The 24,690-nt window shown below is 33.2% G+C and overlaps 2 protein-coding genes and 1 non-coding gene across 6 annotated transcripts; all 3 read right to left on the bottom strand.

The window, feature by feature from the left end:
- Positions 1–1,423: 1,423 nt before the first annotated feature.
- On the bottom strand, positions 1,424–7,749 carry LOC132269983 (splicing factor U2af small subunit B-like). 4 transcript variants are annotated; one of them, XM_059771206.1, is made up of 7 exons: positions 7,439–7,749; positions 5,911–6,300; positions 4,360–4,446; positions 4,123–4,204; positions 3,833–3,959; positions 3,302–3,738; positions 1,424–3,174 (listed from the first exon to the last, which is right to left on the bottom strand). In XM_059771206.1, the coding sequence occupies exons 2-6, from the start codon at positions 6,145–6,147 to the stop codon at positions 3,315–3,317; spliced, it is 957 nt and encodes a 318-aa protein (XP_059627189.1). In that variant the 5' UTR covers positions 6,148–6,300; positions 7,439–7,749; the 3' UTR covers positions 1,424–3,174; positions 3,302–3,314. The 4 variants fall into 4 exon arrangements, with proteins under 4 accessions (XP_059627189.1, XP_059627192.1, XP_059627190.1 ...); XM_059771209.1 differs by having other exon boundaries at positions 1,424–1,653; XM_059771207.1 differs by having other exon boundaries at positions 5,911–6,224.
- Positions 7,750–7,927: 178 nt separating this feature from the next.
- On the bottom strand, positions 7,928–7,999 carry TRNAG-UCC (transfer RNA glycine (anticodon UCC)). The gene has a single exon. It is a non-coding gene; the product is annotated as a tRNA-Gly (tRNA).
- A 5,738-nt stretch (positions 8,000–13,737) lies between these two features.
- On the bottom strand, positions 13,738–19,567 carry LOC132269968 (glucomannan 4-beta-mannosyltransferase 2-like). The gene is made up of 9 exons (XM_059771192.1): positions 18,895–19,567; positions 18,648–18,746; positions 17,897–18,149; positions 16,232–16,342; positions 15,644–15,780; positions 15,287–15,400; positions 14,964–15,163; positions 14,678–14,872; positions 13,738–14,451 (listed from the first exon to the last, which is right to left on the bottom strand). The coding sequence occupies exons 1-9, from the start codon at positions 19,222–19,224 to the stop codon at positions 14,292–14,294; spliced, it is 1,599 nt and encodes a 532-aa protein (XP_059627175.1). The 5' UTR covers positions 19,225–19,567; the 3' UTR covers positions 13,738–14,291.
- Positions 19,568–24,690: the final 5,123 nt, after the last annotated feature.

Raw genomic sequence — 24,690 nt, 5'->3', positions numbered from 1 at the left:
CATCTTTAATATTATGCATATTTTTCATTAGCATGCACAATTAATATATCATATATGTTTCTGATTTTTTTAGATTCCCTCCTCCTCCCTCATATATATATATATATATATATATATATTTGGGTGAACATATAAAATGGAGTCTTTTAACTCTTTTTGATAAATTCGCTCGAATTTTAAAATGTGGATATTTGTCATTTAAGTATAAAGTGCAAATATAGTAACTTGAACTTGTGAAAGGCAGTGGAGATATCACTTAGAGCAAAAGGGATAGGCGGTCTCTTGATAATGAGTACAAATGGTAGTTGTTTGATGTACGTGGGACTCTTGACTTGTTATCTTTGAGCACTTCATGGGAGGATCTTTCATCACGAATTTGAATGGCATGCAATGAGTAGCATTTTTCTTTCTTTTTTTTTTTTTCCTTTTTTTTTACCTGACAATAAAAAAAACAGCCATACGGCATTTACAAGGAACGTCATAAATGGTCGTACAAAAATTGTTGAGAAACAACGGAATCTACCAAGGGAGAAAAGTAGCAACGGGAGCGACTCATGGGTCAGGCCATCGTCAAGGCAACTAATCCATACAGAAGCGGGAATCACAAAACTCACACAAAGGCGAAAAGTAAATCTACCTCGTCAAGACAGAAACAAGTCTAACAGCAATACATCTAACAAAACACAACGAAACAGCGTAAAAAAAATCACCCACCATGTACAACACGCCGCGTAGGAACTTTCAACACAAGGTTGCTACTTTTTTTGAGCTTTGGGTTGAAACTTTCCATCACAGGTTGCTGCTTTTAATGAAATATATGTATATTATATTATTATTATATGTATATTATATTATTATTACTATATATATGTATTACCACCATAATGCATTCAAGCCTATTTGGACTACATAAGTCTATCCATGTTCACGAAACACCTCAAAGGCTTAATGTTTACGCCTGCCTAAATCAATTTGTTTATTTAATGAGCGACAACTCAATTCAATTGTAAAATCTTCAAGCAACTCAAATTCCACACAAACTTGGCTTCATTTTGGTCTACTTGTACATTCCCTATCAATTTATAAAAAACGACTGCTTTCAAAACTCCAAAGTTAGGGACGAATTAGACTTAGTTTGGTGGTACAATTTTTCTACAACAGAGTACACACACCTCAATTATATCCAGGAGATGTGTCGATTATATATATACTGTATATCTGAGGGAGCCACCGAAAGCCAACCTATGATGGCAAGTCACCATTCCCACTAGTCCACCACGCGATAGAATACAAAATATATTATTATAGTATGCATATCAAAACCATGCACATCTTAGTCCATCAATAGTCCACCAACAAAACCACAATAGAAAAATAAATAAATAAGAACACAATAAGTTTGCAAAATTTGACCACCCATATATGATACCAATCACACAGTTTGTATATTGAAAAATAACCAAAGAGTTGAGTTACAAAACAGTAGATGAAACGCCCTGCAAGTCCTGCAAATGTTAACAACAATACTACCAAACTCCAGTAAAGCTAAAAAAACTACTAAACCACCAGAGACCCTTATCAGCAGCTGAGCTTCAGCACATCTTCCATCTGTTGTTATTACCCAAGCCTCTAACATAGATCGCACCAAACAACCTGTAAACAAATTTCATGGTAAGCTGCAATTAAAACAAGTGCTCTTTCCTCATACCCGAACCTGCAAAACTCATAATAAGAGTAAGATCACGGACTTCAAAAACTGCAGTTCAAATATATAATATATATATATACTACATAAACTCGTGCAAATTATAAAATTCACTGGCCTGGATGTAAGTTGATCAACAATGTCTGACTGCAAGAAACAGCATAAATGCATTTACAGCAAAGCAACATCTCAAAATGACGTGGATCAATTACAAGCAATTTTTTACTCTCAATTATTTAACTTCATCATCGGGATTCAAAGAGAAGTGGAAAAAAACAATATGAGAAAACAATGCACAAAAAGGCCCACATGAACAAAATTGTGTAGAGGAATTGATTCAACACAAAGTCAAACATAATTTCATTTCACCATTAAAAAATAAAAGAACATGGCATAATATAAATATTTTTTCTAGTGAACTCGACAAATTGGACACTTAGAAATATCCGCAACCTACCAGAACTGATCATGTCATAGAAATTGATCTAATTGTAACCGTGAGAAACTGTGATAAAACATTTTAGCATTTGATAGTTTTAAAATTCCAGAAAGGCTGCAATTTGATGTACATACTAGGAATATCACCACGGGAAATGATTTTCTGAATGTGATATTCTAAAAAGGAACTTTCTTTCAGGTGACAAAAAGGTAAAAGAAATAAGGAATAATTAAGAAAGAAAAAAGGAATAATAGATATACCACAGTACAAGTCAATCTGTCATCAAAATATCATTAAACAGGTAGCAGGATTGCAGACAGTACAGTCAACTTCAGAAAAATATTAAAAAATAAAATTTTAACTTTAAATAGTACACATAGAAAAAAACCATTTTATAAAGTCGGACATCATAAATCCTATACTATACAGTTATTTAATTAAATATTAAAAACAAACAAACAAAAGAACAACAAAAAAATCAATAAAAGGTTTTATAACATGCATAAGACAACAGAATTGATATACCAATAGTTGGGAAACAGTTAGGGACAGAAAGGGAACTAAATTAAAAAATTGAAAATTGAAGAAAGTGAATTGGTTGAGAAGGAACGGAAATAGGTCAGGTCAAAATATTTAGAAAAAGAAATAGATGTGGTAACCATCAAAGAACAATATGCACTCGAGCACACAAGGAAAGCATACTGCTGACAGTAACAAAAGCAAATAAACATAAAAGGGAAAATATATAACATGTATAATACAACAGAATTGATATATACACATGGGGATTGCATTAAAAAATAAAAATTGAAGAAAGTGATTTGGTTGAATAAATTATGGTTGAGAAGAAACTGGAAGTAAATAGGTGAGGTCAAAATGTTTAGAAAAATAAATGAATGTGGTAAAGCATCAAAAAAACAACATGCACTCAAGCACACAAGGAAAGCATAACTCAGTAACAAAAGCAAAGAAACATAAAAGGGAGAAAATTTTCACATCCATTTCACAGAAATGTAAACCTGCACGCCACCTGCACAGTGGAAAATGGCTGTAAGCTTATTACTATATGGGGTCTTTGTTAAAAAAAGAAAAAGAAAAAAAGTAACCATCTTGTACAAATTAAGTGCAATGTAACAAACACAAGAGAGTAGACTAACCAGACAAAATGAATCAATATCCATGTCCGCCTTGCTGGTTTTTCTGATAACCATAGTACTGATCCCCGTTTTGCTCATACCCATTGTAACTGGGTTCATTTTTATTGTTCCCCGCATCAGAATTGGCCGACTTTGCGTATTCTGCCTCTTCCCTTTCCCTGTTCCACTGTTCAATTTTAGCACGTCTCTCTTCACTACCTTCCCTAACTGGATTCCGGTTCCTCCTTCCACCTGGGCTCCTGCTTCGTCCTCTCCTGTAGGCAGGACTTGTGTTCCTGCACCTCCTGCTACGGCTTTCATCGGGGTGATCCATGTCATCATATCTTCTGCCATGACCACGGCGCTCCTCATAGCTGTGATGCCTGTAAGGACTTCTGCTTCTGCTACAACTTCGGCTATGCCTTCGATACCTCCCAAATAAATGGCGTCTCAACTCCCTAATATTTGCAAAAGTAAACAGCCAGGAATATAAACACAGGTTTAGTTTTCAAACAAAGATCTATTAAAAAATGCTTAAAGACCAAAAATTACCTGCCAATCGTTTTCAGATGCATAAAATTGCAATATCCACCACGATTGCAAGAATTCTCCTCATATTGCCGACATGTGGCCTCCCGAAAGTCAGTAACTGGAGAGAAGTCAGCAATTATAGGACGGCCTGCGGAGTTGATTATCGATTATTGTTAGATAGCATAAAGAACAATAAGTTAAGATTATGAGAAATTATATTCTGGTAACAAGTAAAATACAAGAGGAGGAATGCATATGGATGCAATACCCAAACTGCATATAGATAAAAAGATGAAATCAAAAGAACTTACCAGCATAAAATCTTCCAGTCAGTTTCTTAAGGGCGTTCGCAGCATGCTCTTCCTCTCTAAACTGAACATAAACATTACCAATCTGCCAATAAAGCAGAAGTGATATCATACAACAAATCAAACAAGAAGCACAGGAAATTTTTGAACACCGCCAAAGAAAAATTGTTATTGTTGTTCAATGAAAATCAAACTCACGAGAAACAAAAATTTGAATTAGAAGTGGTCAAGAGAAGTTACCATGTGGTCAGCCAGGTTGTCGCATACGTTCAGGCTCTCAATCTCTCCGTACTTGTTCAGTTCCTCAAAAAGATCTTCATAGAAATCCTAGGGTTTCACAAGAACTAATTAGAAGTTGCTAAAACATTATTCTTGACAGAGTCTGAAACTACCGACCTTCTATTGGCACATAGTAAAAGATTGTTCTAGTTTAGATACCATACATACCATACATATAACCAACTAAAATATGCAGAGAGTAGATAAACTTACAGATATTACAGAAAATAAAAAATAAAAAGGAAACAACCAATGAATGAAGTTGAACCATACATTTTGAGCATTTACATTTCCAACCAATCTACAGATTTTTTTTTAGCCAACCACTCTATAGTTGCAGAAAAAAGAAAATGAACCCCCAAACTTAGTCTAATAGGAAACATGCTTACTACAAAGGGAAACCAAAATCATGCATAGAAATATATGATTAGAAAATCCGCAGACAGCCTTTTAATTACAATGTCAATTTTTGGTATGTATTCTTTAGTATCAGCCAATCACACATACAATTGAATGTGTGAACACAAGAAGAAAAAATATCAAATTCTGCCAGTACATGAAGTAAACAGATTGAGAAGTAAAACAATAAAAAAGTATAATAAACCTCTAGCATGTTCCAAAAAATATAAAAAAAAAAGAAACTTTCAGGTAACTTGTGGCTTATGAAACAAAAAGCTTGACTTGATCAGTAATAGAGCAACTGATCATCATAAACCTAAACCTGTGATCATCAATTCAAAACTTACATATCTAATAAAAATCTCCAACAAGCAAAGCATAGTTACAAACAAACAATTAATTATGTGTATCACAAGCATACATATTTGCAAAACTGAATCAATCACAAATATGGTTGATCTTAAAAACCATAACAAGAGATTTATACAAGTATCCAGTAGCTGTTACCATACATCTATTTCACAATCAACAACCACAAACAGATGCGTTCTAAGGATCAATTGAATGGAGAAAATCAAAATGATATTTATTAACAAAAATCAAAATAATGAATATTAACAAAACTAGACAAATCTTAGGAAACCATAAGCCAAATTAAAAAACAGAAAACAACAAGAGATTGCGAAAACTACAAACGCATCACAAATACAGGTTGATAAAGGTTGTTTTTAGCTCTTCCACGAGAGCACAATAAAACATAAAAGTTAAAAACAAACAGATATGAACACAATTGTGGCCATTAAAAAAATAACTTTTAAATTAATCAGGAATAACCACGGGGAATACATGTGTATCTATGTATATTTGTACAGACATATACGCACATATATATACATAGAGAATATAGTCAGAGATCAACAAATTGAAACATATAAGAAACCCTAAGAGGATCTGTGACAAGGAAACCATCGCTGCAAAGAAACTAACACTTATATCTATTGCAATCAATACAAATTCAATAAACAAAACCTAACGTTCCATAACCTACAAAGAGACGAGCATACACAAACATGTGTGTGTGTGTAGAGAGAAAGATATAGGGGGCGTGTTTACCTCAAAGTGTTCCTGCATTCTGCGTGGATCGATGGGCTGGCCATTGGCGTCAACACCAGGAGTGATCATATCTGAACGCTGGTACATGTTGGAGAGGAGAAGAGTAGGACTGATACTAGGCTTGGTGTGAAGCCTGTCACAGCGATCGCCATGCCTGCACGCTCCGATCTTGAAGTAGAACGGACAATTCACCCTGTCCTTCTCTGTGCCGAAGATCGAAGCCAAGTGTTCCGCCATAATAGAATCGAATCTCTCTGTCTCTAGGGTTTGGTTTTGATTCCGAATCAATGATGACAAACAATCAAGTCCTCTTTCTTCTCAGTTGAAACAATATAAAGTGTCACCTGATATTGTACGCGTCTTATTTGTTTGTTGCAGACGCAAATCAAGCTGCCAAAGTAAAATGTTTCTTCACTTTAGATTTAAAATTTTATTAAGAAAAAAATAAATGACAAAACAAGAAAAAGTCACAAGGCAGAGAACAACGGCAAGGGAACATTTTTGAACCAGTTAGGGACACAATTCTCAACTCCAAAGCATGCTTTAAAGGATAAAAGTTGAAGCTTTATACAACTACCATTACCACTGTGCCATATAGAGACATTCAAACACAAAATTCTACACTACTATCACCACCATATAAAAACATTCAAGCATATGAACTGCACACGCAAATACACCCCGCTTATTCTGAAGTTGCTTCTATCTTTACTTACACACACCAGCCACACGCAAGCACATACAAAATTATATACATACAACATACAAAAAGCAAAAATCCAAGCCAATAAACTAGCTTGGTTTCATGATTGTCTAGCCAGGTCCATCTAGAACTCATAAATATCTTAAATTGAAGTCTCTCAAATTCTTTAAGCACCATATTCTTATTAAGTGTGAATTGGATTTGAATGATGGGCCATAACATATTGCATAATTAGTAATTAGAATGATCAGCTAACTTTTGGATTATCTGATTTTGGCCAACATCTTGTTTAGAGCGGTTTAAAATTTTCTGGGAAGAAAAAGAAGGTAGAGGAGGTTTCAGCTTGGATGATCTAAAGTCATCCTTCCAATAAAAAATTAGATATAAAAACTTATACATTTTAGTGGGATACTGGATCCACCTTTAAATGGTCCGGGACTACTAAATAAGTCTCTTGTGCCACATTTGGGTGCTTTAGAATTAATGCCCTGGTTTAAGGTCGAAATTCATCACCTTCAAACTTAATTAAAACACAAATTGGCATTTAACATGTTACCGAAAAAGGTAATTAGATCCTATCTCATACATAAATTAGTCATTGGACCCTTGAAATTTATTTATTGATCTTACAATCAAGAGAAACAATATTCTCTCATTAAAATTGGAGATTTCAATCGAATGATGATGAATGATTTCCTAAACCTTCTTTCTTTATTTAAGTAAGACTCCAAGTCATTCAAGACGGAAAAATATCAATTTGTGCCAGCAATAAAACCCCCAAGACATATACACAACACGCACAATCATATATACACACAAACATACCGTGGGGAAATCAGAGAAAAAGAGACGAAAACGTGAGATCCTCCCTCTAGCAACCACGAATTAGGGTTTCGGTGGAAGAGGCTTTGAATCGCCTCACACGCCAGAGAACAGACACGATCGAGTGGAAGAAACAGAGGAAAACTTTTGAAATTTGTCCAGCAAACACGAACAGACACGATCGAAAGCAAGCATCAACGGGGATTGCAGAGAAAAACGTAGGATTAGTGGTCTATCAACCACAAAAAGGGGATTTCAGTGCTGCAAGAATAGAGAGAAACGAGATGCCATAACTCATCCCGAGGTTTAGAAAGTTGTATTTATACGTGATGTGTCCGCTACAGTGCCCACAACAAATGATATGGTTTTAGCCCAGTGTTAGCCCACCCCAGACGTAATATGGGCCCAAAATGCAAAACCAAAACACCAATAATAATAAACCAGATGCCAAACAAATAATAGACAAAAAAAAAAAAAAATTTAAATTAAAATTGCGTTTGCCGGGAGTCGAACCCGGGTCTATTGCTTGGAAGGCAATTATCCTAACCGTTGGACTACAAACGCTTACTTGTTTTGACATTTACTGAGATAAGAGATCTATCTGATGCCAATGGCTTTACGTATGCCTTTACATATATATATATTATTTATTTATTTTGTATACATTTTCTTGATTTTTATATTTTGGTATAAAAAAATTTGATAAAACTTCATAGTTTAAGAACATGTTTGGTTTGTATGGTGTAATTCTTAAAACAATTCAAAAAATTGAAAATAAGAAAACTGTTAAAAAACTTCACTTGATTTAATTTTTTTAAATCTCAATTATAAAAATGTCTATTTTCGGAAACTTTCTTTTATAATTCTTTGAAAATAGTTTTCTATTTTTTGAATTTTGAGAAGTGTTTTTGGAGTTACAAATCAAGTATGTTCTAATTATTCCAAAACTCTCATTTTCTTTTATTTTGCTCATTTGATTTTACATTTTTTCTTTTATATATATGTATTTTTCCCCACACCTACACAAAATTTGTTTTTCACTAGAGAAATGCACATTATGAGAAATTAAAAAATTACCTTGCGTTAATTTATCATTTCATAACTTTAACCAATGGTAACATGATGAAGAATTTCTTCATTTTATATAAATGCATTTTCATTATACAAATTCTAATCTAATTAATATATATATATATTATTTGTTTAGGTGTAATTTTAGTAGAGAACTAGAGTGGCTTTACCTATATTTAAAAGGTTATATACTGATGAATTTGACTCCTCTAACAACCTCTGAAGTGTTAATAGAAACATTTGAATTTGAGAGTATGAATCGGTGTTTTGAATTTGAAATTAAAAAAAAAAAAAAAAAAATCAATTCAAATTTTAAACTAAATTTTCTACTATCCGTAAAAGCATATAGCATCAATCTCTTCTGTCAAACCATGGAAGTTTCTTGCTTTGTTAAATGTTGGACACTTAGAGGGTGTGGTGGCTCATGCTATTAGCCAATGGGCTCTCCAATCGTCTTAAGGTGAAATCCATTGGCCCATTGGGCCCAATTAGTTGGTCCAAACCCTTGAGTTTAGGCTTCAAGCTCAACACAACAATGAGTGGTTTCCACAACCTCCATGGAATTAGATTCGGAAGTTAATTGGGCCCAATCTGATACAAGTGTTGCAGACTAAATAGAAGAAGAGATCTGCAATATTAGGCAGGAGGTTTCAACTCTATTAGTTGTTTTAGTTACTCATTTTAAGCATGACTGAAAGCTTAATTGGTGATCTTTGGCCCATGTTTTAATTTTTCCTAACCCCTTGCTTTCATTGATGTTATTAGAACATATGCTTATTGTGTACCTCTGCCTCCTCTTCCAACAAAAAAAGAAAAAAATTGAAAGAAAATATATTTGAATCACATGCAATAAATTGGCTAACAAGAATTTTTCTAATATCTAAGAAAATTGCATGAAAAAATAGAAGGAAACCATTAATTTCCCATGTTTATGAAAGATAATGGAAAGTTATAAACTCCAAATAAAAAATTAAAAACTAAGGGTTGTTTGTCAACAATTTGTGTTTCTTTTTTTTTTTTCTTGATTTGAATTGTATCAAAGCGCTTTCAAAAAAGTAGCCAAAACCGGAAGTACTAAATTGGTGCTTCTAATTGCTTTCCCGCATTGTAGCAAAAGCACTGTTTACCAAAAAAAAAAAAAAAATTGTTTTTAACTAGCCATTTTATTTTTCAAACTTGCAATACTTGTTTGTCAAACATGTTTATATGTTTTTGCTTCAAAAATTTTTGCAACAAATATACATTATCACAACCGGCCTTGAAATAGTATTTAACACACTCCAAAATAGAATTGCTTTTGTTTCGAGTCAAAGCAAAAGTATAAAGTAACTATGTTGCCAAACAGGCCCAAGTAACTAACATACTTGACTAATTACATATAAATGTATGAAATTGTTGAGGTAAAAAACTAATGAAAGGGAGATACGAATACTAACACACCAACTAAGCTTGCTCGAAACGTATTCCAATCGATGTGAACATGCCATGACTTTCTCCTGTTCTTACTTAAAAACAAAAACAAAAACGTGCTTAATGATGTCTAGAATCTATAGACTTTCATGCCATTTTAATTTAATAGTTGCAATATTTTGGTAGCTGAGTAATTGAGTGGGGACAGCGTGAAAATAGCAATGTTTGTTTTTCAAAATTCAATGAGCAGTTGAGTTTATAGAATGTAACGTGAGTGATACAGACATTACAACGAAGCGCCACTCATGGGTGCAGAGAGAATGGGCCTAAGATGTCCCATATTTATGTCTGTGGGGTTGAAAAGAGCACGTAGTGGTGTCAGTGCTACAACCAGACCAATGGATGGTAACAGTACATTTCTTGTTCCAAACCCCAACCAATAATTCAATCAGAATAGTACCCCTCAACCAGCCATTTCCATAATCTGCCAATTTTGTGTTTGTTTGTGAATGTGTGTGTGTGACTGTGTGTAAATGTGGACCACCAACTCCACATAAGCTATCACATGCCCAAATCTTATTACAGATAATTTTTTTTTTTTTTTTTTTTTTTTTTTTTTTTTTTTTCTCTGGTGTTGGACCAATCATATATATATATATATATACATACTCGGCGGTATACATGTTTGTGTGGACCAGGAATGTTAGGATTATCACAATCTCTTCCATTAAGGCATTAATCAAGGTTGGTAGGTATTTCCCTCCAAATCTCCTACTTTGTGTGTGTGTGTTTTAGTGAGAGAGAAGCGAATAATGACAAATAAAAATAAAGGATTTTTTGCCACCCTTCACAAAGTCATCCAAGAAGAAGAGAGAAGATTAATAAATTTGGAAGAGACAAATCCCAGAAAAATTTTGCTAAAAAGGGGGTTAAAGATTGAAAAACTTGTGATGGTAGTGAAAGATACTCTCAAACGTCAGAGAAGATATTGGTTGTGGCTTAGTAGTGGTGGTGGTCAAGTTTGGGAGATTCTGGAGACACTCTTATTATAAACTCAATACAGTCGTCGGTACCTCTTGTTGGTATTCTTGTGATCATGCATTTTTTTTGCTTTTTCTTTTGGTAAGTGATGCATCTTTTTGCTTTTTGCTTTTTATTTTTTATTTTTTATTTTTATTTTTGAAACAATAAAGTCATCAAGGGAGTGGAAAATCAGGACCTATCAATATGAAGCCAAGAATAAGATCTACCCATCATCTTTTACAAAGACTATATATTTTGAAATATTGTATTACAAGCTCAATGTGAATTTATATTGTTACATTAAAGAGATTTATTCTATAAACAAAAAAAGAAAAACAGAGACCTATGCTTTTAATTTTTGCTCGTCTCTCTTCCATTTATTCTCATGGTAATTTACCATTTTATTTTACAAGTCTCTAGAATCAGTAACATATGTATACATGATATATATATATACACACATACATATACATCACCTTTTTATTTTTTATTTTTTCTGAACATAATTTCTTGCGGAGTATTAACTACCTAAAATATCACACATTTCTTGAGCATCGATATTGCACTTCAGTCTATTATTGGCTCTCAAACATATATTTCAACTGTTTAGATCTCGTTACAACTGATTTGGATCTTCTCCTGTGTAGAGAATCACGTGACAAATCAGAGTCTAAAACTAATTAAGACAACATTTGTCCATTTATTTGAATATAATATATTCCTTTAAATACAATATATTAATTCAATTAGATTTATTTTACAATATTAATGTTCTCTCCGTCCCAAAATAAGTATCATGTTTTTCTTTTTTGTCTATACCAAAATTATAATCCACTTTCCTTTTTCAAACAATATATTTTACATCCCTTTGAGTTTAAAATTTTAAACTTAAATATTCAAAACTTAAAATCATAAGTTAATAATTTTTCCAGGTCAACAATGCATATTCCACATTTCTCCTTAAAAATTACTGTTCCCCATGAGCGACACTTAAATTGGGACGAAAGAAATATAATAATACTAATTCCCAATCAGAGAAAGATTTAATAATTGATCAAATTTTCTTCCTCTCTTCTCTCTCCAACACCTATTTAACTCTAATCACAACAAAGAAGAAGGGATCATTGGAAAGATTTCATAAGCAAATGTTATACACATTGTAATCTCCATGTTGATATTTATAGTTCATCGTTTGAACACCGTTATTTCGGATTTAATGTTTTAACACTATTGTTTAGGGTGAACCCGAAGGGAGAGAGAGATTTGTAATTTTGGTTCGTACTTTTGAAACACGATAGTAATTGAATTAATATTATTACATTTAAAAGAATATATTGTATTTAAAGGAATTCGTTGTTGCCTAACGTTTACATTTTGAGGCACATGATTTGTCGAGTGACAAGAGGGGATCCAGATCCTGTGACAACACTTTTGCATTGTGCTACTCTGTATGTAAAATATGTAGAACTTTATTTTACTTTAATGATACTAATAAAATAATTCGTTTTAGACAAACACGATTATAAGTACCATATGGTGACAATGGTAAGCAAGATTTTTTTTTTTTTTTTTTCCCTGGCAAAGACAAACAAGACACAATGGTAAGCAAGATTGATGGCGCACACAATATGGACAAGAGTTCTAAGAGTTGAAAATGCTTTAAACCCCTTGATTAGTGGCTTTAATTTAAGACAATTAGAAATTGCCTTTGGAAGTTTCCAATTCCTATATATATATATATATATATATAATTAAAAAAAAAGACTATAAAGCAAAGAAGTTTGAGGTCAACTTTTGTTTGGTATAAATTAAACAAAGAGATTTGGCCTTCCCTGTCAAGAAACCTGAAAAAGTGACACGTTAAAATAATTGTACATAATTATACACACATATTTGGGGATTATTGACATTAAAGATTATAATTGTGACCTTATCCTTGTGTCTCATTTGTCCTAGTAAAAGTGAAAGATTTATCCAAATACTAATTAACACTTCTATTAGAAGAAACATAATTCATGTCACAGGCATGAAAAGTGAGTAATCAACATGTTTCCTCATGTCTCCCTCCTAGAGTATCTGAAAGAAAGATGGATTACTAATAATGGCAGATTGTGCTTATTGAATATCATGGAGGACACTAAATTTGATGCAGGCAATGATTCAAAACCTAAATGTTTATTCAAAAGTTGAGAAGGCGTTTGAAATAAGCCATTAGCACAAGTTAGCCACCAATAAATGTATTGATTGGTTTTCTTTTATTGGACTTTTAAGGTGTGGTTAAATCATTAGGGTTCTAGTTGTCACATTTTGAATTTAAAAAAAGTTAGAAGTTTAAACTAAGAATAATTATGTATTGAATTTTGGGTTGCAGGCTTGCGTGCGGGATAGTTATTTTTAGAATTTAGGATTTATTGACTTTCTATGTTTAGGATTTTCAAAACACGTCTACTTAATGGTAAGACAGACATTCATATGTGCCTCTGTGTCCACGATTTTCAAAATACCGTATACTTAAATAGAAAACATTCACAAATATAAGTGTCAACAATGCGTCTACTCAACTAAAAGATATTCACACGTACAAGTGTTAACAACCATATCTCTGTGCTCTCGATTTTCAAAACACATCTACTTAATTAGAAGAGATTCACACATACAAGTGTCGACAACCCTCTCCCTAGAGGATGTGGGATGTCATATTATCAGACGGGTTGCATGGTCAAAATAGGAAAATGTCTGAAAATTGAGAAGTAATTTAGTGAATTCTGTCAGTACAAAAGATTGCAGAGGCACTCAAATTAGCAAAATATGTTTAATTCAGACGAAATGCCAAACAAATCCTTGAGGCTATCAAATAAGAAGAGTTCCATAAAATGATATAGAGAAACTGATAAAGACTGCAAAAGTGATAAAAACTCTCATTACAACTTTGGCCTTTTTGCCACCACCTAATTTACTCTCCAAACTAAAACAAACAATCTATTAAGAAAGAAACAATGACATCATTGACCTGTTTTCTATACTCGTGGTGTTTCTGCTCCATCCTTTTCTTGACTGTATATCTGTTTTCTATACTAATGGTCACAGACTAGCAAGAGATTTTTTTTTTTATTTTTTATTTTTTTATATAGAAACACACTTGGTATGAATTTCCTGCTCAATGATGAATGATCTTTTCTTGTTTTTACAAGCTGAGATTGTAAATAAATAAAATCAAATGCTGCTAACAGAAAGCACTCTGTATATATATGCTGAAGTAGACGCGAAAGCACGGTAAGATGAATGCTAGAGATAATTCTGCCAATGTAGCTGAGGATGACATTGCTGCTGCTGCTGCTGCCGCCACTAAGAGCTAGCTAGGGACGATTGTGCCGATGTAGCCGAATCCCATGATGGTAAAGGTTATGGTCTGGAGGAAGAGGTATATGAAGTAGTTGTTTTTCCCATACAGAAAATCATAGCATCCACAGAAGAATAGAAACGCTCCGAATCCAAGCTCCAATAGTTGTATTCTGTAAAAAAACACACACACAGAATTGGTGTGTGAGGACAATTTCAGAATAAAACAAGAAACAAAAACAAAAAACAAAAGCATTAGTGTGTGAGGACACACGAGCATGCTCAAATTCATTCGTGTGCAAAAATTCCCATATGAACAACAATTCACAAACTTGGGCATATTAAGTTTTTTTTGTTGATATGTGCGCATGCAAATTGAGAATTGTAAGGATATTTCACCTGTCTCCAATCTTAAATCGAAGTTTCTTTGGCGCTTTGGAGTTTGCTTTGTTTTTGACAGCATCTCCAAGTTTTTCAGTGACAACCCATTCATTAGCTCTCCCATATTCTAGCAGACCAATAAAGGTTGCCTTAGTCCGGTGCAGAGACATCACATTCTCAAAAAGGATCCAGTAAAACAATAGGTGGATTGACCTGCAGTTCAAGTTGAAAAGGGTAAAGAATATGATATATATACATATATATATATAATGTGTGAAAAAGGAAATTGCAAAGTATACAAGACCTTGGGGTTCCAACAGCATTCAAAGTGGTGATGATGCAAGGAATGTAGATGGCTCCCCATTTTGGAACCTCAACTTCAGGAACCAAAATGGTCAATGGAAGCACAACGCAGTAAAAGAAGAAAGTGACCATGTGAGCTATGATCTTGCGAACGAAGAAGAAGCTGTAGATCACATATACCTTCTTCCAAAAACGTACTTTCTGCAGCAATATAAAAATAAAAGATTGAATTCCTTAAATTTCCAAGAAAAAAAAAATTTAAAGAAGAATTTAACAATTTAGTTCCATTATATATTACTTTCAGGTATCTTTCTACAAACTGACCTTGTTTCTAACAATTTCCATCACCATTTTCCTGAACAGATTAGCAGGACCACAGGACCATCGATGCTGCTGATAACGGAAGGCTTTGAAAGTACTCGGAAGTTCACTTTTTACCTATTGCATAAATAAATATTAGTTCAACTCAATCACTAAACAGATACAGAGAAGCAGAGTTTAGAGTCTGATTGTTCTTAAAGTGGGCAATGCAGATCTTGATTATCATTCGAATGTCAAATGTATACAGACTAATGAAGTGAAAGAGTAAAGTCCCCTACAAACAAAGGGCTAACTAAGAACTGAATTGAACATCAATGTGAACTACAGAGAATACACATACAAAGAAAATTAAATAAGTACCTGGAGATCGCCAAGATAGACAAATTGCCATCCCTTGAGACCAGCTCGGACAGCAAGATCCATATCCTCAACTGTTGTTCGGTCCTTCCACCCACCGGCCTCATTGATAGCGGCGATTCTCCAAACACCGGCAGTTCCTGCAATTTTTTAATACACTTAATCAAATTCAAAAAATAAAAATAAAAAATTTACTTTATAAAAATCATTAAATAGCTCGTAGAAATCAAGTGTTTGACAGGTTCTTGTGTTGATAATTATGAAAAATATTCTCAGAACATATGTGTAAGCTGATGTGACTTAGTCATAGGTTGTTTTTTTTTTAAGGTTTGTTTAGAATCGTTATCAAGAGTAATTTGAGAACCAAGAGAGTCCAAAATAAATATTCTAGCACATCAATGACCAATACTATTTTGATATAAAGTCAACTTATGAATTGGTAAACTGTTGAACCATTGCTTTTAGAATTTGTCAAGTGTTAAAGAAAATGTCAACAAAAAAGTAGCTTTTGAAATGTAATTAAGCGTGATTGGTTCAATCAAAAGAGCTTAAGACATGAGTAAATAAGTAAACCATTAATGGGTTAATTACCATTGAAACCAAAGAAGGCATGTGTAGATGAACCCACTTCTTGCTCCACCTTGAAATGGTAATCCAGTGACATCTCTTGCATTCTTGTCATTAAGCACTCGTCCGAATTCACTGCACATTAAATTACCCATTTTTATTTAAATATCAATATCCAAATTGCAAAGTCTATTTCAAAATTTTAAAATAATTATAAAATAATAATAGTAAATCAGAACGTCTAGGTATATTCAACTGAAAAATACAGTAATTTCCCATTGTCATGAAACATGTTATTTATTTTTTATTTTTCTTCCTGTTAACCAAATCATGAAGTTTTTTTTTTTCTTTTTTTTTTTTTTTAACACAAAACAGATCAACTAACCTTCAAAGGAAGGAACTAACACCAAATCATGAAGTTCAGAGCTCAGTTAATCAGAGAATATTTTCATTTTCAATGGGCCCACCACATTAGTTTCACGTGGCTGCTGAGTTGGTAAACTCCCATTTGTCTTTGAACTAACAAAGAGGACTACCAAACTAAATTAAAAATACAAATTTTGTTTTACATCCCTTATTTTTACCATGTTTTAATCCAACTAGTTTTTATTTTTTATTAACCATATATAAGGACGAAAGTGTCGGTGAGTGTAGGTAGAGCGAAGGTCCACTGACTCACTGAGTGTAGAGTGAGGTCCAACAACTCAGGCTCTGTTTTTAGCATATAGCAGCACGTGGAGACTGATATAAAATGAGAAGGAATATCCATATATGCCCTTTTCCTTTTTCTAGCTGACAAATTGACAATTAAAACTATACCTTTATTATTTATTCGTATTTGTTAACAATTTAGTAACGTCACTATATTTATGGCTCTTTTATCCTTAATCACAAAATGGCAAACCTACCCCGGATATTTAGCCCTCTCATACCGTTAATCCCGCAACAATTTGCTATTTTCGGGAAAAGTTCTAGGCAATTACGTCATTCCACCGACACTCACTCAACTAAATAATATAATGCAAGTATCTATATAAATATATATATAAGTTATATTCCTTGCTTATTATATATATAAATTAGGAAATAAGCTATGAATATAACTTCTGACTTATGTGTAGTCCTTTACGGAAAGTCTCTCAATCCTACTATAGAGAGTGCTTCTTCCCTCTTTTTTTCTTTTCCAACGCTAAAGACTTGTGAGTAGATCTAATTTGGGAATGTGTGGGTCCAAACCCGTGATCGACGGTTGCAAGACAAAGTAGTGTCGTAATCAGACTTCCACCCCGTGATTAAAGGGGTGTAGGAAGACCCTCCCATTCTGCAACAAATCCCGCCGACTAGAGGACAACAACAATATAGTATATAGTAGTATTATATATATGTCACACAGTACGTAGGCGCACATGGTCACACTAAAGAGTCCGGATCGTCTGCACTCCATCCCAGTGCCAGAACGTACATGATTACATTTGTCCCGTATTATAAAACACATGTATGAATAATCATAACCGTCGGTATACAGCATTGGATTCACTCACATATTAAAATGTAGGGTATATGTGTATATAATAAATTGTAAATAACTAACCATAATAGTGACAGTAGAGACCACCGACACACTAAAACGAGGTCAATTGAACAGGAGAGCTTAATTAGCTTAATGATGGTTAAGTATTGAAGGCTTACCAAACCTCCAACGAGCCTGAACAAGAGCAATCTCAGGGTTTTGTGCGAGGAAAGGGATGGCTCGCCGGAGATAGTCCGGTTCAGGGCGGAAGTCGGCGTCGAAAATGGCGACGTATTCGCAGTGTTTGACATAGTCATGCTTCAACCCTTCCTTGAGAGCACCAGCTTTGTAACCTCCCCTGTTTTCTCTAATTTGGTACCTTATGTTAAGGCCTTTGCTAGCCCACCTCAAGCATTCCGTCTCCACCATATCCTAAAACCATTAATGTAATAATGATGAAATCAACAAACTCAGATCATATAATTGAAGAAATTCAAGATTATGATATGTCAATAATAATGTTGGTCTTGGTATGTTAAGAAATGTGTCATAAATTTAGATATTAAAATGCTGAAATTAAATGCCAAAATTAACACAAGCCCAAAAGTGAACGACACTGAATTTTTTATATATATAGCATGTAAATTATGTATAGATATGGCGAAATTGAAGTTAAATGACAGTGATTACAGAAACCCAGATCTGAAATTGATTGAATTACAAGATCAAGACCAATGCTAATAAATACAAGAAATATACATTCTTACATTAAAATGAATTGTTTGCTAGACTTGGTGTGTGACGACTATGCACCAGAAGAAAACCCCCAAAATCAGTGAAAAAATAGGGGGAAGTTTGGGTTTTATAAAACAGTAACAGAATTAAATTTCATGAAGAAACAATACGATGATGGGTTTGATTTTGAAGTACCTTTATGATAGGGTCAGTTGAATCATCAAGCACTTGAATGACGAGGCGATCAGCCGGCCATGAAAGCCCACAAGCAGCTCCAATGGAGATCTTGTAAACCTGTCCCAAACACACACCATTGACAAAAACAAATACCAAACTTCAGCTTTTTCTCACATACCCAAAAACCAAAAAGAACCAAAATCTATATTCCCAAATCTCATTAACAAAACACACACACGCGCAGTGTTAGACAGAGAAGACAAACCTCTCTTTCATTGAACATTGGGATTTGAACAAGTACAACTGGAAAAGCCAAATTGCCAATCTCCAAATCTTCATGGATTGGCTCCCAATTGTACCGCTTATCGGGCTTTTTCCAGAAGAGCTTCACGAGAATGATGACTATACCCATGTATAGCCTCTCGAAGAAGAGCATTAGTGACATGGTCAAGCACATATACACAGCAAGCCTCAGCAATGGGACTATCAATGGTGCTTTGATAAGTTCCCACATCAACCCAATTGTCCCTGCTATGTCTCCTCTCGTTCCCTGAAACGTCTCTGGTATCAGAGAATTCGCAGAAACCTCGGCCATTTTCTCTCTCTAAAACAGAGTAGTATAAATTGAAAACAGAGGACTCAAAACAGGGGATAAGAACTAGATCTGCTCTCTCTCTTTATGTATACGGAATTATACAACAATGTGATGAACCCAGTTCAGATCTCTCTTTACCCAGTAAGAGAGAACCAAAAAAAGTCACTGATCTTTGCTTTATCAAGATCTCTACTCTTGCAGTTTCTGCCAAACAAGACCTCTGTTCTGTTTCTTTCTACCAAAGTAGAAGAGAGACAAAGCAGTGTTGTGGCATTGCAAGAGAGAGAGAGGGGGATGTTGAGAGAGAGAGTAGTGAAGTAGAGCAAGTAATGGGGAGAGAGAGGTGGCTCTTTATAGTCAGTTTTTGGTATTATTTGTACTTTTTAATATGTCTTTTTCTCTCTCCTATTATATAAATATATATATATATATATATATATATTTTCACTCAATGGCATAATTTCACTAATTTGTTGTCTGTAAAGATTCAGAAAACTTTAACTGTTTCAACTACAATGTGTGAGTGGCAGTGGCAATTATGCAAAGCGCATAGAATTGCGTCAACGGCCGGCAATGGATATCAGATCCCGGCGATGGGTGTGTTGTTAGGGAATAGGGACTAGAGGGCTAGGGATGGGTTCCCTGCATTAGTCATTGGGTAGGGTTTTATTTGTAACTGTGTGACCCAAGAACCAATTAAATTATGCCATGTCATCATATAAAAAGGCTCGAAAACATGGACCACTGTGATTTGGTTCAATCGTATGATCTACTACTGTTAATGTAGCATTTGGAAGGCCAAACAATTAAATGGAACAGATATGGCTTACCCATAAGACAGCCTGATTGTCTAAAATCCCAATAAGAGAAGGGACCTCGTATTAAATTATAGAATAATAGATAGACAATGCAAAAATTCTCCAAAACTGAGTCGGTATACAATTAAATGAATCTAATTGTCAATTTATTTTAATGACAGATGTCGCTTGCCCATAAGGCAATTAAGACTGATTGTCTAAAATCCCAATAAGAGAAGGGACCTCATATTAAATTATAGAAATAGATAGACAATGCGAAAATTCTCCTAATCTGACTTGGCTCAAAGTTAAAAAAGAAAAAGTCTGTATACAATTAAATGGATCTAATTGTCAATTCATTTTAAGAACAAATGTCGTTTACCATAAAGCAATTAAGACTGATTGTCTAAAATCCCAATAAGAAAAGAGAACTCATATTAAATTATAGAATAGTAGATAGACAATGCGAAAATTTTCCGACCAAAATCCTAATTCTGAATACATAATACAGTATATATGAACGAATCATTACTAAAGTCCTAAATGGTAATACACTTTGAGTGTATATTTTGTGTTCAAGAAATCTTATTTAATATTGTATTTGTTTTGTTAAAATTAATAGTTAAGGAAATTTTGACTTACCCTTAAAGTGATTTGATATATTTAAACTATATAGTTTTATATAGGAGAAAATGTCTCATATCTTAATATATTAATTATATATTTTCTTTTCTTTTAATGATTTAATTATAGTTGGTGTATTATATTAGTTACCAAATAAATACACAGCTGTTTTTCTATCGGTCAAGAGAGTTTCTTTTATATTAGATTGTCACTCCAAAGTCCACTGCATGTACAACTACTGGACTATCAAGCTATCTGTAATTTTCAACACAATTAAATCACTATCTATCGAGTAAAAAAAGCGTAAAAGGTATTTTTATATTTCCTTTAAGTTTTTGCAAGTTAAGTAAAGAGAATCATTTAGTGTAAGGCCTCAAAGTAATTCCATTCAAAGACATTACCGAACTTCTTAAAAGTTTTACAACATACATGGATAAATTTTAAACTAAATTAATCATGATATATTTTTCAACGCTTAGTTATAAAGAAATTCTATTTTTTTTTTATTTACAATTAAAACGTGGTATTACTCTTGAAAAAAGTAATATTTTAATATTCAAAACTTATTAAATATTGTATTTTAATTTTTGTTTGATAAATATTGCTATATAACCTAAGTATCATATACCACATAGTATCACCAAAAAAAAAAAAAAAAAATTATTATTATCAATTTCTTACACATTTAAATTTTAATAAAAACGTATTCTTGTGTTTCTGAGAAGTATTAATATTCAAAACACTAATCTTCATAACTCTTTAATTATGTATGAAAAAGAGGGCATATAAATTAAAATTGCTGATTTATTATAAAACTGAATAGGACAAAAATAATATAGTTTGTTAGTAAAAAATTGTGACAAAAAAAATAATCAAACCCTTAATTTATTATTTTATACTTTTCACTTTTTTATTTTTTCTCATTTTGATGCGGCGATGAATTATTATTTGTATTGAGAATGCGGTTACCTAAAAACAAGAAAATTGAAAAAGTTAGATTAGTTAGACAAAAAGTTAAGTACCGGTCACAATTTAATGAAAAGGTTCGATGGAGGCAAGTTTCATGCTGGGGAGAGTTCAAGAAACCAATGATAAATGGCCACCTGAGGTTGAAAGGGACACCACATGGACTACTCTATAGACCATTAAATATGGACACCCCCACACCCCAAATGGTTTTAGCCCCACCTAGTCTCAAAAATTAATCACCATGGCATGTTTTTTTACATTTACTATGAGATTAATCTCACACATGTCCAATTCAGAGGTTCAATCCATTCAACTTCAGAGGTTCAATCCGTTCAACTTTACCAAATAGATATCGGGTGCATCGGATAATCCGTCAATACGTATAATATATAAACAGTTCATAATCAATATTTACCTGAAAAGAATTTGGATTTGGATTGATAACTAATTAAATTTATTAATTGTTGCATACTTAAAATTAATTCTTTGCAGTGTGAACAATTAGAATAACAAAGTTGCAGTAGTCCCATTAACAATCAAAAAGTACGCAACATTGGGGCGTGTTTTGAGCATAGATATGCGTGTCAAGACAACACTTGCGGCCAAGCAATTAAGGGAAGCTTTTGACTAATTCCCTCATTTTACTCTCCTAAAACTCAGCGTTTTTAATCTTAAGGCTCTTTTGGACAATCAAATAAGAAAAATAAAAGGCAAATATAAAACAGGTTGAAAAGGTAGTTTTAACCACATTCCTAAAGTCGGTGGCGGCAAATATAGAATTACTCAAAAGAGATGGCTATCGAACATTACTGTAAAAATTATTTACCCAGTACTCATTTTGTGCGAAAGTTAAAATAAATTATGTACTCACTATATTTGCCGTAACCGACTTTGCGGGATGCGGTTAAAACTATCTTTTCAACCAGTTTTAGGAATATATTTATATTATGTTCAATAGCAAAGAATTGGTGTAGTAGAATTGAAATTAAAAATATATATATTAAGAACAATGCCTAATAACTAAGCACAATTCTCTCTATTTTGCTCAATTTCCTCGTCCACTTCGATTTTGTATTTATTTTACATATGGTTATTCATGTCTCTTCTGAGACTTAAACCATTGACCTCCCTTTAAAAAGTAAGAAGCTGATACCACTAGACCACTAACTCGTTGGTTTACATATGATTATTGTTCATTTATCATAAGGTGATATAATTGATTAATCGAAGTCAAATAATGAATGATGTAATCTTTCTCCAGTAACTATTTGAACTCTACGAAGGGTAACATTGTGAGTTTGTGTGTACATACATACATATATATATATATATATATATATATATATATATAAGAAATTAACGACACCCAACCAGTCAAATGTCTTACATTGGGGCAAGCCCCATCGATGGTTCGCAGTCCCGGTATCGATCGCGGTGTAACGAACTCGAATAAAGTTAATATATACTGATCGATACGGGTCACATGTCACGTATCGGACAATATGACGAACAATAGCCCCACTAGCCGCTTTTAGGAGGTTCACCCATTTGTGAGACACCCCCACTAGTCACATCACTACTCAAATATATATATATATATTGGAGTAATTAATAGATGAAAATTGTGATTTTTTCCTTTGAATTTTCATCTCAAATTGTGCATCTCTGATTTACTTCCTTATAGTATGCTTGTTTAATACATGTTTATTAGGTTAAAAGTCATAACCTAATTAATTAATTGACCAATGTTAATTAAATCAGATAATGGATAAATAAATAAATAAATTGACTAAAATTTAAAATAAAACAAAAGTCCCTGTTAAGATTGGATTAGAACACATTCACCTTCCGTAGATTCTATTAGCTTTTACAGTCAACCCTCACATGTTTTGCTTGTCTAGTAATGCTTAAAAAAGCACACTCTTCAAGGATGGATCATTATAGAAGTTACTACAAGAGTTAACTTAATAAGCCTGGAAAGAAAAAAATGCACTACTGACTAGGGGCTAGAACCTATAGTAGTTATTGTGAAAGTCATTTTTAACTCTTTTTGGATAGTGAACAAATTCTCTCAAGAGTTTTAAAAGCAGTTTTTAACTGTTTTTGGATGGTGAACAATTCTCTTAAGGGTCTTAAAAGCATTGGGACAGCAGTGATGCAAATCACACGAGGACAATGGGCCTCCACTCCTAAATTACACTCTGACCAAACCAAAATGATTGTTGGCTGTGGATCCCTCAATGCCCTACTTGTCTTTTTTCTTGTTTTATTTATATATATCATTGATAGCGCAAAATTGATCATCCTATTTACCTTCCTTTTAAGTGTGTTATTTTACTATTTTGCTTATGAAATGTTTGCTCTCATTTCAAACATTAGTAGAGCAAAATTAATCTTCTAGTCAATAACAAAGAGGTAAGTGAAGTTACGAAACGTAAAGGGGGTCTATGTGGGATATTGACGAACTTTAAGAAAAATAAGTACTCCGTAAAATTTACTCATATATATTTTGAAAACGGAAAACTTTTAACCACAAATTAATCACATATATCATTTAAATTCGCAAATTTTTACTCTTTGTGAGAGTCAAGCTAAGGACTACGACTCATGTCTTAAAACCCCTTAATCATTTGTCACTCGTGTGGGTCATATTTTTTCCCTTGTACTTAACTAAGGTGATGAGAATTAAAAATAAAAATAAAATAAAATAGAAAAAGCACATTGAAATTAAAAAGCAAGAGTGGGTGGGCTTCAAGGGACACACGAATAATGTCACACAATTATTGTACCAAAACCCTAGTTAAAGTAAGTAAAAGAAGTAAATACTTGGTGAAGCTTCTCTCCACATAATTCATCACCTATGATTTTTCCTTTTGCAGAACTAGTCAGATGACCACTCTATCCCAACCGTCAAATTTTGTGTTCTCAAGTAGGATTGGTTGATCTCCATGGTTGGATTCCCTTTTCTTGGATCTTTGTGGTGTTTTTTTTTTATTTTTTTATTTTTTTTATAATGTATTCTATTACAAAGACTTTGATAAACCACAATGCCCCCAATTTGTAAATTGATCAAGTC

This window comes from Cornus florida, unplaced genomic scaffold (assembly GCF_030987335.1).
Source record: "Cornus florida cultivar Cherokee Brave unplaced genomic scaffold, ASM3098733v1 CherokeeBrave_3.0.0_Hap2_Chr08, whole genome shotgun sequence".
Taxonomy (NCBI): domain Eukaryota; kingdom Viridiplantae; phylum Streptophyta; class Magnoliopsida; order Cornales; family Cornaceae; genus Cornus; species Cornus florida.
This window is presented reverse-complemented; position numbering and strand designations above follow the sequence as displayed.

Excerpts from the sequence above, each read along its gene's own strand:
- LOC132269983 (XM_059771206.1), bottom strand. The coding sequence starts at position 6,147 with ATGGCGGAACACTTGGCTTCGATCTTCGGCACAGAGAAGGACAGGGTG. Across the intron at positions 4,447-5,910 it reads GAATGCAGGAACACTTTGAG|GATTTCTATGAAGATCTTTT; the intron begins GTAAACACGCCC and ends GTGAAACCCTAG. Across the intron at positions 3,739-3,832 it reads CATCTGAAAACGATTGGCAG|GGAGTTGAGACGCCATTTAT; the intron begins GTAATTTTTGGT and ends TGCAAATATTAG.
- LOC132269968 (XM_059771192.1), bottom strand. The coding sequence starts at position 19,224 with ATGGCCGAGGTTTCTGCGAATTCTCTGATACCAGAGACGTTTCAGGGA. Across the intron at positions 16,343-17,896 it reads TCAGGCTCGTTGGAGGTTTG|TGAATTCGGACGAGTGCTTA; the intron begins GTAAGCCTTCAA and ends TTTAATGTGCAG. Across the intron at positions 15,401-15,643 it reads TCTATCTTGGCGATCTCCAG|GTAAAAAGTGAACTTCCGAG; the intron begins GTACTTATTTAA and ends TTTATGCAATAG.